This window comes from Oncorhynchus gorbuscha, linkage group LG03 (genome assembly GCF_021184085.1).
Source record: "Oncorhynchus gorbuscha isolate QuinsamMale2020 ecotype Even-year linkage group LG03, OgorEven_v1.0, whole genome shotgun sequence".
Taxonomy (NCBI): domain Eukaryota; kingdom Metazoa; phylum Chordata; class Actinopteri; order Salmoniformes; family Salmonidae; genus Oncorhynchus; species Oncorhynchus gorbuscha.
The window spans coordinates 40839834-40854533 of record NC_060175.1 but is presented as its reverse complement, the minus strand read 5'-3'; the positions used below and the strand labels follow the sequence as shown (position 1 = coordinate 40854533).

General features: G+C 43.8%; 1 protein-coding gene across 3 annotated transcripts in view; it reads right to left on the bottom strand.

Annotated features, from left to right (window-relative positions):
* Window positions 1-14700, bottom strand: part of LOC124031381 (rho guanine nucleotide exchange factor 10-like protein) — a 188179-nt gene that overhangs the window by 40963 nt on the left and 132516 nt on the right. For all 3 annotated transcript variants that reach the window (XM_046342537.1, XM_046342536.1, XM_046342538.1), the window contains 3 exons: window positions 10158-10372; window positions 8583-8740; window positions 5502-5644 (listed from right to left, as the gene is read on the bottom strand). In XM_046342537.1, the coding sequence (XP_046198493.1) occupies window positions 5502-5644; window positions 8583-8740; window positions 10158-10372 (516 nt within the window). The remainder of the gene's footprint in view (window positions 1-5501; window positions 5645-8582; window positions 8741-10157; window positions 10373-14700) is intronic.

The window sequence follows — 14700 nt, the reverse complement described above, 5'->3', positions numbered from 1 at the left end:
AACCTCATTGCAACTCCCCTCCAAGTCTCCGACCACTACCTTGTATCCTTTTCCCTCTCGCTCTCATCCAACACCTCCCACACTGCCCCTACTCGGATGGCATCGCACCGTCCCAACCTTCGCTCTCTCTCCCCCGCTACTCTCTCCTCTTCCATCCTATCATCTCTTCCCTCTGCTCAAACCTTCTCCAACCTATCTCCTGATTCTGCCTCCTCAACCCTCCTCTCCTCCCTCTCTGCATCCTTTGACTCTCTATGTCCCCTATCCTCCAGGCCGGCTCGGTCCTCCCCTCCCGCTCCGTGGCTCGATGACTCATTGCGAGCTCACAGAAAAGGGCTCCGGGCAGCCGAGCGGAAATGGAGGAAAACTCGCCTCCCTGCGGACCTGGCATCCTTTCACTCCCTCCTCTCTACATTTTCCTCCTCTGTCTCTGCTGCTAAAGCCACTTTCTACCACTCTAAATTCCAAGCATCTGCCTCTAACCCTAGGAAGCTCTTTGCCACCTTCTCTTCCCTCCTGAATCCTCCTCCCCCTCCCCCTCCTCCCCTCTCTGCAGATGACTTCGTCAACCATTTTGAAAAGAAGGTCGACGACATCCGATCCTCGTTTGCTAAGTCAAACGACACCGCTGGTTCTGCTCACACTGCCCTACCCTGTGCTCTGACCTCTTTCTCCCCTCTCTCTCCAGATGAAATCTCGCGTCTTGTGACGGCCGGCCGCCCAACAACCTGCCCGCTTGACTCTATCCCCTCCTCTCTTCTCCAGACCATTTCCGGAGACCTTCTCCCTTACCTCACCTCGCTCATCAACTCATCCCTGACCCTTCCGTCTTCAAGAGAGCGAGAGTTGCACCCCTTCTGAAAAAACCTACACTCGATCCCTCCGATGTCAACAATTACAGACCAGTATCCCTTCTTTCTTTTCTCTCCAAAACTCTTGAACGTGCCGTCCTTGGCCAGCTCTCCCGCTATCTCTCTCTGAATGACCTCCTTGATCCAAACCAGTCAGGTTTCAAGACTAGTCATTCAACTGAGACTGCTCTCCTCTGTATCACGGAGGCGCTCCGCACTGCTAAAGCTAACTCTCTCTCCTCTGCTCTCATCATTCTAGATCTATCGGCTGCCTTCGATACTGTGAACCATCAGATCCTCCTCTCCACCCTCTCCGAGTTGGGCATCTCCGGCGCGGCCCACGCCTGGATTGCGTCCTACCTGACAGGTCGCTCCTACCAGGTGGCGTGGCGAGAATCTGTCTCCTCACCACGCGCTCTCACCACTGGTGTCCCCCAGGGCTCTGTTCTAGGCCCTCTCCTATTCTCGCTATACACCAAGTCACTTGGCTCTGTCATAACCTCACATGGTCTCTCCTATCATTGCTATGCAGACGACACACAATTAATCTTCTCCTTTCCCCCTTCTGATGACCAGGTGGCGAATCGCATCTCTGCATGTCTGGCAGACATATCAGTGTGGATGACGGATCACCACCTCAAGCTGAACCTCGGCAAGACGGAGCTGCTCTTCCTCCCGGGTAAGGACTGCCCGTTCCATGATCTCGCCATCACGGTTGACAACTCCATTGTGTCCTCCTCCCAAAGCGCTAAGAACCTTGGCGTGATCCTGGACAACACCCTGTCGTTCTCAACCAACATCAAGGCGGTGGCCCGTTCCTATAGGTTCATGCTCTACAACATCCGCAGAGTACGACCCTGCCTCACACAGGAAGCGGCGCAGGTCCTAATCCAGGCACTTGTCATCTCCCGTCTGGATTACTGCAACTCGCTGTTGGCTGGGCTCCCTGCCTGTGCCATTAAACCCCTTCAACTCATCCAGAACGCCGCAGCCCGTCTGGTGTTCAACCTTCCCAAGTTCTCTCACGTCACCCCGCTCCTCCGTTCTCTCCACAGGCTTCCAGTTGAAGCTCGCATCCGCTACAAGACCATGGTGCTTGCCTACGGAGCTGTGAGGGGAACGGCACCTCAGTACCTCCAGGCTCTGATCAGGCCCTACACCCAAACAAGGGCACTGCGTTCATCCACCTCTGGCCTGCTCGCCTCCCTACCACTGAGGAAGTACAGCTCCCGCTCAGCCCAGTCAAAACTGTTCGCTGCTCTGGCCCCCCAATGGTGGAACAAACTCCCTCACGACGCCAGGACAGCGGAGTCAATCACCACCTTCCGGAGACACCTGAAACCCCACCTCTTTAAGGTATACCTAGGATAGGATAAGTAATCCCTCTCACCCTCTCCCCCCCTTTAAGATTTAGATGCACTATTGTAAAGTGACTGTTCCACTGGATGTCATAAGGTGAATGCACCAATTTGTAAGTCGCTCTGGATAAGAGCGTCTGCTAAATGACTTAAATGTAAATGTAAATGTAAAAATATTTTGCATCTTCAAAGTGGTAGACATGTTGTGTAAATCAAATGATACAAACCCCCAAAAATCTATTTTAATTCCAGGTTGTAAGGCAACAAAATAGGAAAAATGCCAATGGGGTGAATACTTTCGCAAGCCACAGTATATACTTTATCTTATACCATCTATTATATCTTGCCTATGCAACTCGGCCATCGCTCATCCACGTATTTATATGTACATATTCTTATTCCATCCATTTAGATTTGTGTTTATTAGTTAGTTGTTGGGGATTGTTAGATTACTTGTTAGATATTACTGCACTGTCGGAACTGGAAGCACAAGCATTTCGCTACACTCGCATTAACCTCTTCAACCTATGGGGGCGCTATGTCATTATTGGATAAAAGGACGTGCCCGTTTTAAGCGCAATATTTTGTCACGAAAAGATGCTCGACTATGCATGGAATTGACAGCCTTGGAAAGACGAAACTCTGACGTTTCCAAAACTGCAAAGATATTATCTGTGAGTGCCCCAGAACTAATGCTACAGGCGAAACCAAGATGAAGTTTCATACAGGAAATGCCCCAGATTCTGAAGGCGCTGTGTCCCAATGTCTCCTTATATGGCTGTGAATGCGCCAGGAATGAGCCTGCCCTTTCTGTCATTTCCCCAAGGTGTCTGCAGCATTGTGTCGTGTTTGTAGGCATATCATTGGAAGATTGACCATAAGAGACTACATTTACCTGGTGTCCCGCCCGGTGTCCTGTGTCAAAATTATTGCGTAATCTGTCGGTCCATGCGCGTTCCATTTCTTCAGAAGAGAAAGTCAACTGCCACGATGGATTTTATCGTCGATAGATATGTGAAAAACACCTTGAGGATTGATTCTAAACATCGGTTTGCCATGTTTCTGTCGATATTATGGAGTTAATTTGGAAAAAAGTTTGCATTTTAATGACTTAATTATTTTTATTTTTTTCCCTTACCCAAACGTGATGAACAAAACGGAGCAATTAGTCGACACAAATAATATTTTTTGTAAAAACGGAACATTTGCTATCTGATAGTCTCCTCATTGAAAACATCCGAAGTTCTTCAAAGGTAAATTATTTTATTTGAATGCTTTTCTGGTTTTTGTGAAAATGTTGCATGCTGAAAGAGAGACATAATCCTATGCTAGGCTATCAATACTGTTACACAAATGCTTGTTTAGCTATGGTTCAAAAGCATATTTTGAAAATCTGAGATGACAGTGTTGTTAACAAAAGACTAAGCTTGAGAGCAAATAGATTCATTTCATTTCATTTGCGATTTTCATGAATAGTTAACGTTGTGTTATGCTAATGAGATTGCGGATAGATTTACACAATCCTGGATACAGGTTTTTTTTCGTAGCTAAACATGACGCAGAAAACGGAGCGATTTGTCCTAAACAAATAATCTTTCAGGAAAAACTGAACATTTGCTATCTGAGAGTCTCCTCATTGAAAACATCCGAAGTTCTTCAAAGGTAAATGATTTTATTTAAATGCTTTTCTGTTTTTTTGTGAAAATGTTGCCTGCTGAATGCTAACGCTAAATGCTATGTTAGCTATCAATACTGTTACACAAATGCTTGTTTTGCAATGGTTGAGAAGCATATTTTGAAAATCTGAGATGACAGTGTTGTTAACAAAAGGCTAAGCTTAAGAGCAAATAGATTAATTTCGTTTCATTTGAGATTTTCATGAATAGTTAATGTTGCGTTATGGTAATGAGCTTGAGGCTGTAGTCACAATACCGGATCCGGGATGGCTCGACGCAAGAAGTTAACATCTGCTAACCATGTGTACAGTATGTCACCAATAACATTTGATTTTACCTGTTGTATTCGGCGCATGTAACATAACATTTGATTTGATTTGACAATGTTTGTTCTTAGGAGAGGAGCAAATCCACAGCCACAATCACACAGCCATGGGGGTGAAGGAAGGAAGGAAGGAGGGGATTGGGCATTGGTAGGAAAGGGAGAAGGAGGGGAGTGGGCATGGGTAGGACATGAGGAAGGAGGGGGAGTAAGCATATTCCTATCTTATAGAGTTGGGAGGAGAGGGAGGTAGACAAGCCATGTTGATCAAAGGCCCATGTGTCAATGCCATCTTGCCTGGTTAGGTTTTGACAACAGGCCTGATTTAGAACCCTTCTTTTTGAGGGCAGATGGACCATTCCCACAGCTCTGTCATAATACAGAACACACACACAGGTCACTTCAAACCCACTAAGGGTGGAGAGGAGGAGAAGGAGGAGAGAAGGATGCATATCCACAGGACTGTCTGATGGGCTTTATTCTGTTTGCTCGGCACACTGCGATGTCACACCAGTGTGGCACTGCCCATTTACACAGGAGCTTTGCAGGGAGCGCAGTGTAGCCTTCTGTGTTAACTCCCAGCTCTATCAAGGATCATCAATTCAAGATAGAGCAGAGCTGACAGTAAGGCTGTTCTAACTTAAGTAAATGGGCTAGACCACTAAAGTAGTAGAGAGGGGTGATTGAGTGATCACGACCCTGGCCTGCGCCCCCATCACAAAGTTATTGCTCAGCCCCAGGGGCAAGTGCTGCTTCCCTGATCCCAGTTTCGCATCACAGCCCCAGTGAAGTCAGTCCTCTAGGGTGTGCATTAGTAAGGAAGACAAAGTTATGAAAGGAGCGACCAGCGACGACCTGAGCACACACGCCTGTTCAACGCGGAGGAGGGATATGCTGGAGCCAGCCAGACAGAACCTTGTCTCTTTTGCATGGTCACTCAGCTGGCTAAGCTCTGATCTCCAGAGGACTGGACAGGCAGGAAAGTGTACAAGCACAGAGAGCCACTGCTGCCTCAAAGCTCATTCTGTACTCAGGGTAAGTAACAATGTATGACTCAAGGAGTTTCGAGTTTGAATATAGTTTACAATTCCAATAGCAAGTGTGTTGAGTTGAAGGAATTGACAGGATATTGTTGGGCTTGTTGAGACTATTCTGTGCATGAGCCTCTGCTCTAAGGCAGTTGTGAAAAGTATGCCAGGTGGAAGTGAAGATGCTTTTCAGGGTCATTTCGGGAGGTATGTGTTTGTGTGCTGTTGTGCAAACTATACAACACATGGTGCATCTCCTATTGTACCTGGGTGGCAAGGCTGGAGCCCTCGATGATGGTCACAGAGTTGGCACAGCTGGCCCACATAGAGTCCTCCAGTACCAGAAGTGTCCTCACCGGCTCTGGGCCCACAATAACAGTCCTGCTGGAGTCTGGCTCCCACAACTCACCTGAGAACACAACACAACCAACACTCAGGATTAGAACACTTTAAACTGAAGATTTAAGATCACTTTATTCGTCAGTTATACACAAGTTCCAAGTGAAATGTTACTTCCGCTTTTTTATCCCAACCCCGCCGAAAGATCCACATACATACAGGTTGTAGAAGGGTGTCTGTGGAGCAGTTGTTGTGGGGGGGTAAAGTGCCTTGCTCAAGGGCACAACGGCAGGCAAAAGCATCTAGAATTCGATACCAGCAATTCTCCGGTTGCCAGCTCACTTCCCATCAGATTAGAACTGGCAACCCTTTGGCTGCTGGCTCGCCTAGGGTACCTGCCGCCCCATTACTCCTACTTTACAATGTAGGAAAACTGCTACAAACAGCTGCCAAAAACATGACTTGTTATCACCATTTTATGAATATGTTTTAAATACATGCAACACATTCTGTTTGTCTATGAAATGTGGTGATTCAGCAGCTGTTGCATTGAGCAAGGCAATTAAACTATATTTCTTCTACTTTCACTGAAGGAACTTGCCCTGGTGTTTGCTAGACAAATATTCCAAACTGAAAAAACATACAAATACTTATACTCCTGTTTCACAAACACACACGTGCATGCGCAACTAAGCATGCACATGCGCGGACATACACACAAATAGACATACACGCGTACTCACGTATGCACACACCAGCTTGAATCACAATTTGATGAAAGCAGTGTCTTTGGTATATGTTTTGAGACTTGTGTGCTAAACAATAGTTCTTAATACCATATGCTAATATCTGCCATACAATTTAATCAGCTTTCCAACTTCTTTATCGCAACTTTCTTTTTTTTGCACATCAGTGTGAAAATGAAGCAGACCTTTTTCCTTTGAGTTGTAATCACCCATACCTGCTTCTGTGGCAACGTGTTATAAAGCGCATTACATAAGCTTTTCATTTGCAGTGCGTTAATGAAGCAACATTTAAAAAGTGCACACAGCCATTTAATTAAAATTTTTAGTTGTTTATATCTTGGCTTTCAAACCAGAATAGCTTCACAATGACTTTTGACTTGCCCAGGTTAATTGCTTGTCGTGTTCTAAATGTCATTCTTCCACCTTTTCAAATTCAGTCTTTTAAAAGTCCCCTCGGCCCATGCACAAGCGATGTCACTGCTCTACCACACGCACCACAAAAGGAAAAAAGAAATAGGGATTTTCAGTTTAGCAACAATGTGCTGGGAAGGCTGTTCATATATGCCTTTTGATAGAAGTCCCATGTGAGGACTTGATATTTTCATACTCCTGCAGACATGGTTTCCAGGCAGTAGTGTACCATCCAGGGGCATCAATCTTTAACAGCTGTGCAAAATGCACAAACATTGCCTGACACCATCCACGCTCCACTCCAGAGCTTTTCATCTGTCTTCTCCCTCTTTTTTATTTATTTATTAATTTTACATAACATGAATAGTCATATTTAATCGACACGCAGCACACTGGCGTAATTAATCATCCTTTCTGCATGGCTGGAGGTGAGAGCAGAGTAGAGTGCTGGGGAGATGCAGGCAGTCACACTGACACAGCCAGGACAGACGCACCACACCACACCGCACGGTGATGAAGCCATTGTGCTTCCGCAGGCTGAGGTGACTGGGAGAGTGAATGTTGAGATTGTGCTAACTAAGCCTTCTGGCCCTACTGTATGATATGCCTGCCTGACCAAAGCACAACCACGCCAACCACTGTATGGTGACTTCAGGTGTCATTTCTTTACACTGACAGGGAATATCACCAACAATGGGCATTAAAATAGGTATTTTAAGGCAATATTTTCCAAGATTGCTATTCTGAGATTAAGTTGCTTTTCACAAACGTATCCACTTGATGGAATCCCCTGAAAATCCTATCACGCATTGCATGTCTCCGCAAGCAGACTGAATGCATGACAGAAAATATGTTTCTTACACACTCACTGAAGCATTCACTGCAGCAGATTGAGACATGCATTAGCATGTACAAATCGACAGATGTACAAATTGAAACAAGGAAACAGTAAGACTCATAATTGCACTACTAATTTGATTGGATTATTAAATCAAAAGCCATTTTTGTTACAGATACAAGCCCTGTTAATAATGTCTAATAACAAAATAACCTATCCATTTTAATGTCACATTCCATACAATATAATACAATCCTTACACATTGTTGCTATAGTAGGCTAATGAGTGAATGCAATGATTATCTGAATTAATATCAATTACTAGCTAATATTTGTAAGAGTATTAGTGGTGTGACATAATTATACATGTTTTCCATTCTCCTGCTTTAATTTCTATAATGGTAATGGCTTGAAACATGCATTTCTGAGTGTCCATCTATGACTACTGACATGAAATAAATTGCTATGTTAGTAGTGTGATGCTTCAACAATTCTGCCATTTTGGATTTAAATCTGAGGACCATCTTCCTGACAACCTTTTATTTTTATTATTCTATTTTTTTACCCCGTTTTTCTCCCCAATTGGTAGTTACAGTCTTGTCTAATCGCTGCAACTCCCGTACGGACTCGGGAGAGGCAAAGGTCGAGAGCAATGCATCCTCCGAAACAACTCAACTGCTTCTTGACACAATGCCCACTTAACCCGGAAGCCAGCCGCACCAATATGTCAGTGGAAACACAATACACCTGGCAACCATGTCAGCATGCACTGCGCCCGGCCTGCCACAGGAATCGCTAGTACTCGATGGGACAAGGACATCCCTGCCGGCCAAACCCGCCCCTAACCTGGACAATGCTGGGCCAATTGTGCGCCGTCCCATGGGTCTCCCGGGCACGGCTGGCTACGACAGAGCCTGGACTCGAACCCAGAATCTCTAGTGGCACAACTAAGGCACTGGCGATACAGTGCCTTAGACCACTGCGCCGCTCGGGAGGCCAGGGAGAGACCTTACCTCCATTACTTCTTCCATAGACCATCATGGTTCCATCCCTGAGCCCAGCAAACAAGAAGTTGGTGCAGTGTTTGAGGCACAGAACAGGGCAGCTATGAGGGTTCCGCAGGTTCAACAGGCACTGGGCCTCAGTGTTCACACTGCCATACACCAAGATGCTGAAGGGGAAAGGAGCAGGAACAGTGTAAATGAACATAATTGATGAAGACAGAGTACCTCGTTAATGTGTCATTTGATGTAACTGGGCACTTTGGAGCTTCAGTATTGTGTGTGCAGCATCTAGCTCTTTCTCGATTCATCTGAACTTCAGTGACTGTGCTGCACCTTTTTTTCTCTTTACAATTCCTTTTTTTTCTTGAAAGAGAACGTTAACTAACGTCATTGTTTTGTGTCCCGCTAAAATAAATGCTGAAATTGTGCTGCTATTACACTCTGTCTTTTCCAATGATGTACATGTCTATATAAATCCTGGATTGCTGATGCTATGTATTGGCCAATGAGAGGCTTTAAAGCCACCAGCTGCCATATTGAGGTGTCATAATACCAAATAAAATCTGGTAGAGGTCAAACAGGGAAATTATTCCAATTGTTTTTCCACCATACATTTTTCCCATAAGGAATTTTAGAAACACTTAAAATAAGGTCTGTGTTTCATGTAGACCTACCCTGGAATTACTTTTTGATAACTATGTAAATCTCTCTAGGTATTATGACTCATATTGTGGTACTCTATGGGTACTCCCCAGAAGGAGCAGTCCTCCATAGAAATTAATATAATTCTACAATTTCAAAATATGTTTCAAGATGTTTCAAGTATTTCTTTGTGAAGTGGGGATATTAGTACTATTTATTTAACATGTTTTATGTTCAGTTCGCATAATACAATTAAAAATAATGAATTAAGGTGTCTGTAACAGAATATACTTTCCAAAAACGAATGTAAACATTTAATAAATTCATTTCTATAAGTTTTGGGGTTTTTTACAACAGAGGAGGAGTACCAAGATGGCTGTGGAGTAGCTTCAGTACAGCGCCCCCATGTCAGTCTTCCATGGTTTATACACATCATAAGTATTTTCTCTCATCTCTGGACAAATATACAAGAGTGAATGAGTTGAGGGAATGAGTTAACATAAAGAGATAAATGACACACATTTCATTTTATTCTGGTGCCCAAATGAATAACAGAAACATTTGCAGAGAAAATAACTACAGTAACTGGCAATATCTTGCATCTCAAACGCAAGAAGACTGTTTTCTTGTTCTGCGATAATAATGCAATCACCACATGCAGTAGAAATCTGAAAATATAGACAGTAGACAGGAAAATAAGAAATGGTTGTGCACCAGGATTCAACGTGTATGATTCAACTCTGATTTCTTGGTCCGATCTACTACTACTAGTCTGAGAGCAGCCTTACATAAATTGAATGCAGATTATGACTCTCTGTGAAAACAAATTGACTTCAGAGTAGGATGATAGTGGTGATACTAACAACGGTAAATACATTAATATTGCTGTGTAACTCACACTACAGTATTTGACAATTTCTCTAAGAGCTGTGTTCTCCTCACCTTCCATCATCTAGTCCCAAACAGATGGTGTTCCCCACCCCAGTAGAGCTCCTGAAGGCTACAGCCTCCACCTCCTCTGAGGGTCTAGGTTCAGGCACATACTCCAGACACCTCACTGGGGCCCCCACCTGGAGGCTCTTTACTGGGCGCAGTGTGGGCCTGTTCAGGGAGAATATCTCCACCTGCCCCTGGGTGACATCTCCTCCGCTGGCCACCTGCAGAGAGAAAAGTGGGTATCTAAGGTCAGTAAAATACTAATCTACTAGTCACCTGCAGAGAGAGACGGTGGGATACTCCTCATTGGCTACCTACAGAGAGAAAAGTTGGGTCATTAAGATACGACAACACTAGGCACCTAGAGCAGGGGTTGCCAAACCTTTTCACTCAGGCACCCACCCCTACCAGCATTAGGGATCATCCCACGTAACGTCACGTCTATTTCTATGTCAATTTCTCTGTTCAAACCCCTCGTCGGTGGAGAGAATGTGCAGGTTGAAAGCAAATTTCCTTGCAATTTCATACAAATATCACACGTATAATGTGTATTCATGTTATATTTAGTGACTCAAAAATTACTACAAAATCTATGGACTAAAAAACCTAGCTAAAAAACGTGAGCTGACAAAGGCTCGTTGATCTGGACATTTCTGACAAGTTATAAATAGTTCTCTAAGGTAGGCAATGACTTACATGACAAGAGGAAAACAGATGATACAATACCCAATTTCAAAATTGAGCCTTGTGCATTCTACAATAATAACTTTCAAGAGTAAGTTGAAAGCCGAACTGAATTCCTTACAAATTATCTAAAAAGAGTTGTAAACACTGAGAGAGAGTAGACAGGCATCTATGGTCAGTAAGATACAGTATACAGTTGAAGTCGGAAATGTACATTTTTAAACTCACTTTTTCACAGTTCCTAACATTTAATCCTAGTAAAATTCCCTGTCTTAGGTCAGTTGGGATCAAACACTTTCTCAGTTCTGCACACAAAATGTATATGGGATTGAGGTCAGGGCGTTGTGATGGCAACGCCAATACCTTGACTTTGTTGTCCTTAAGCCATTTTGCCATAACTTTGGAAGTATGCTTGGGGTCATTTTCCATTTGGAAGACCCATTTGTGACCAAGCTTTAACTTCCTGACTGATGTCTTCAGATGTTGCTTCAATATATCCACATAATTTTCTTCCTCATGATGTCAAATATGTTGTGAAGTTCACCAGTCCCTCCTGCAGCAGAGCACCTCCACAACATGATGCTGCCACCCCCACAACATGATGCTGCCACCCCCATGCTTCACGGTTGGGATGGTGTTCTTCAGGCTTGCAAGCCTCCTGCTTTTCCCTCCAAACATAACGATGGTCATTATGGCCAAACAGTTATATTTTTGTTTCATCAGACCAGAGGACATTTCTCCAAAGAGTATGATATTTGTCCCCATGTGCAGTTGCAAACCGTAGTCTGGCTTTTTTATAGCGGTTTTGGAGCAGTGGCTTCTTCCTTGCTGAGTGGCCTTTCAGGTTATGTCAATATAGGACTCGTTTTACTGTGGATACAGATAGTTTTGTACCTGTTTCCTCCAGCATCTTCACAGGGTCCTTTGCTGTTGTTCTGGGATTGATTTGCCCTTTTCGCATCAAAGTACGTTCACCTCTAGAAAACAGAACGTGTCTCTTTCCTGAGTAGTATGACGGCTGCGTGGTCCCATGGTGTTTATACTTGCATACTATTGTTTGCACAGATAAACGTGGTACCTTCAGGCGTTTGGAAATTGCTCCCAAGGATGAACCAGACTTGTGGAATCATCCAGCGATCATACACTGTTTACCAGGGGGCAGGGCTACCGACGTTAAGGCTAATCTGAAGATGGTGCTGCCTAAAGCTAAAACTGGCGAGTGTAGAGAGTATAGAGATATTGTTATCCACGTCGGCACCAACGATATTAGGTTGAAACAGTCAGAGATCACCAAGCGCAACATAGCTTCAGCGTGTAAATCAGCTAGAAAGATGTGTCGGCATCGAGGGGGAGTGATGAGCTCTACAGCAGAGTCTCACAACTCAATCGCTGGTTAAAAACTGTTTTCTGCCCCACCCAAAAGATAGAATTTGTAGATAATTGGCCCTGTTTCTGGGACTCACCCACAAACAGGACCAAGCCTAACCTGCTGAGGAGTGACGGACTCCATCTTTGCTGGACGGGTGCTCTCATCTTATCTACCAACATAGACAGGGCTCTAACTCCTCTAGCTCCACAATGAAATAGGGTGCAGGCCAGGCAGCAGGCTGTTAGCCAGCCTACCAGCATAGTGGAGTCTGCCAGTAGCACAGTCAGTGTAGTCAGCTCAGGTATCCCCATTGAGACCGTGCCTGTGCCTCGACCTAGGTTGGGCAAAACTAAACATGGCGGTGTTCGCCTTAGCAATCTCACTAAGATCTCCATTCCTGTCATTATTGAAAGAGATCATGATACCTCACATCTCAAAATAGGGCTACTTAATGTTAGATCCCTTACTTCAAAGGCAATTATAGTCAATGAACTAATCACTGATCATAATCTTGATGTGATTGGCCTGACTGAAACATTGCTTAAGCCTGATGAATTTACTGTGTTAAATGAGGCCTCACCTCCTGGCTACACTAGTGACCATATCCCCCGTGCAATTTGCTAACAATTACGATAGCAAATTTCAATTTACAAAAAAAAAAGACGTTTTCGTATTTTGAGCTTCTAGTCATGAAATCTATGCAGCCTACTGAGTCACTTTTTATAGCTACTGTTTACAGGCCTCCTGGGCCATGTACATCGTTCCTCATTGAGTTCCCCAAATTCCTATCGGACCTTGTAGTCATAGCAGATAATATTCTAATCTTTGGTGACTTTAATATTCACATGGAAAAGTCCACAGACCCACTCCAAAAGGCTTTCGGAGCCATCATCGACTCAGTGGGTTTTGTCCAACATGTCTCTGGACCTACTCACTGTCACAGTCATACTCTGGACCTAGTTTTGTCCCATGGAATAAATGTTGTGGATCTTAATGTTTTCCCTCATAATCCTGGACTATCGGACCACCATTGCAACAAATTATCTGCTCAGACCCCAACCAAGGAACATCAAAAGTCGTTAACCAACTAACAGAGGATCTCAATTTAACCCTGCGCAATACCCTAGATGCAGTTGCACCCCTAAAATCTAAAAACATTTCTCATAAGAAACTAGCTCCCTGGTATACAGAAAATACTCGAGCTCTGAAACAAGCTTCCAGAAAATTGGAACGGAAATGGCGCCACACCAAATTGGAAGTTTTCCGACTAGCTTGGAAATACAGTACCGTGCAGTATCGAAGAGCCCTTACTGCTGCTCGATCATCCTATTTTTCCAACTTAATTGAGGAAAATAAGAACAATCCGAAATTCCTTTTTGATACTGTCGTAAAGCTAACTAAAAAGCAGCATTCCCCAAGAGAGGATGGCTTTCACTTCAGCAGTAATAAATTCATGAACTTCTTTGAGGAAAAGATCATGATTATTAAAAAGCAAATTACAAACTCCTCTTTAAATCTGCGTATTCCTTCAAAGCTCAGTTGTCCTGAGTCTGCACAAATGACCTTTTACTGGCATCAGACCGAGGCTCTGCATCTGTCCTCGTGCTCCTAGACCTTAGTGCTGCTTTTGATACCATCGATCACCACATTCTTTTGGATAAATTGGAAGCCCAAATTGATCTACACGGACAAGTTCTGGCCTGGTTTAGATCTCATCTGTCGGAAAGATATCAGTTTGTCTCTGTGAATGGTTTGTCCTCTGACAAATCAAAAGGTAAATTTCGGTGTTCCTCAAGGTTCCGTTTTAGGACCACTATTGTTTTCACTATATATTTTACCTCTATCATTCGAAAACCTAATGTTAACTTTCACTGCTATGCAGATGACACACAGCTGTACATTTCAGTGAAACATGGTGAAACCCCAAAATTGCCCTCGCTAGAAGCCTGTGTTTCAGACATAAGGAAGTGGATGGCTGCAAACATTCTACTTTTAAACTCGGACAAAACAGAGAAGCTTGTTCTAGGTAATATAATAATAATATATGCCATTTAGCAGACGCTTTTATCCAAAGCGACTTACAGTCATGTGTGCATACATTCTATGTATGGGTGGTCCCGGGGATCGAACCCACTACCCTGGCGTTACAAGCGCCATGCTCTACCAACTGAGCTACAGAAAGGTCCCAAGAAACAAAGAGATCTTCTGTTGTATCTGACAATTAATCTTAATGGTTGTACAGTCGTCTCAAGTAAAACTGTGAAGGACCTCGGCGTTACTCTGGACCCTGGTCTCTCTTTTGATGAACATATCAAGACTATTTCAAGGACAGCTTTTTCCCATCTACGTAACATTGCAAAAATCAGAAACTTTCTGTCCAAAAATGATGCAGAAAAATGTATCCATGCATTTGTTACTTCTAGGTTAGAGTATTGCAATAATCTACTTTCTGTCTACCTGGATAAAGCACTGAATGAACTTCAGTTAGTGCTAAAT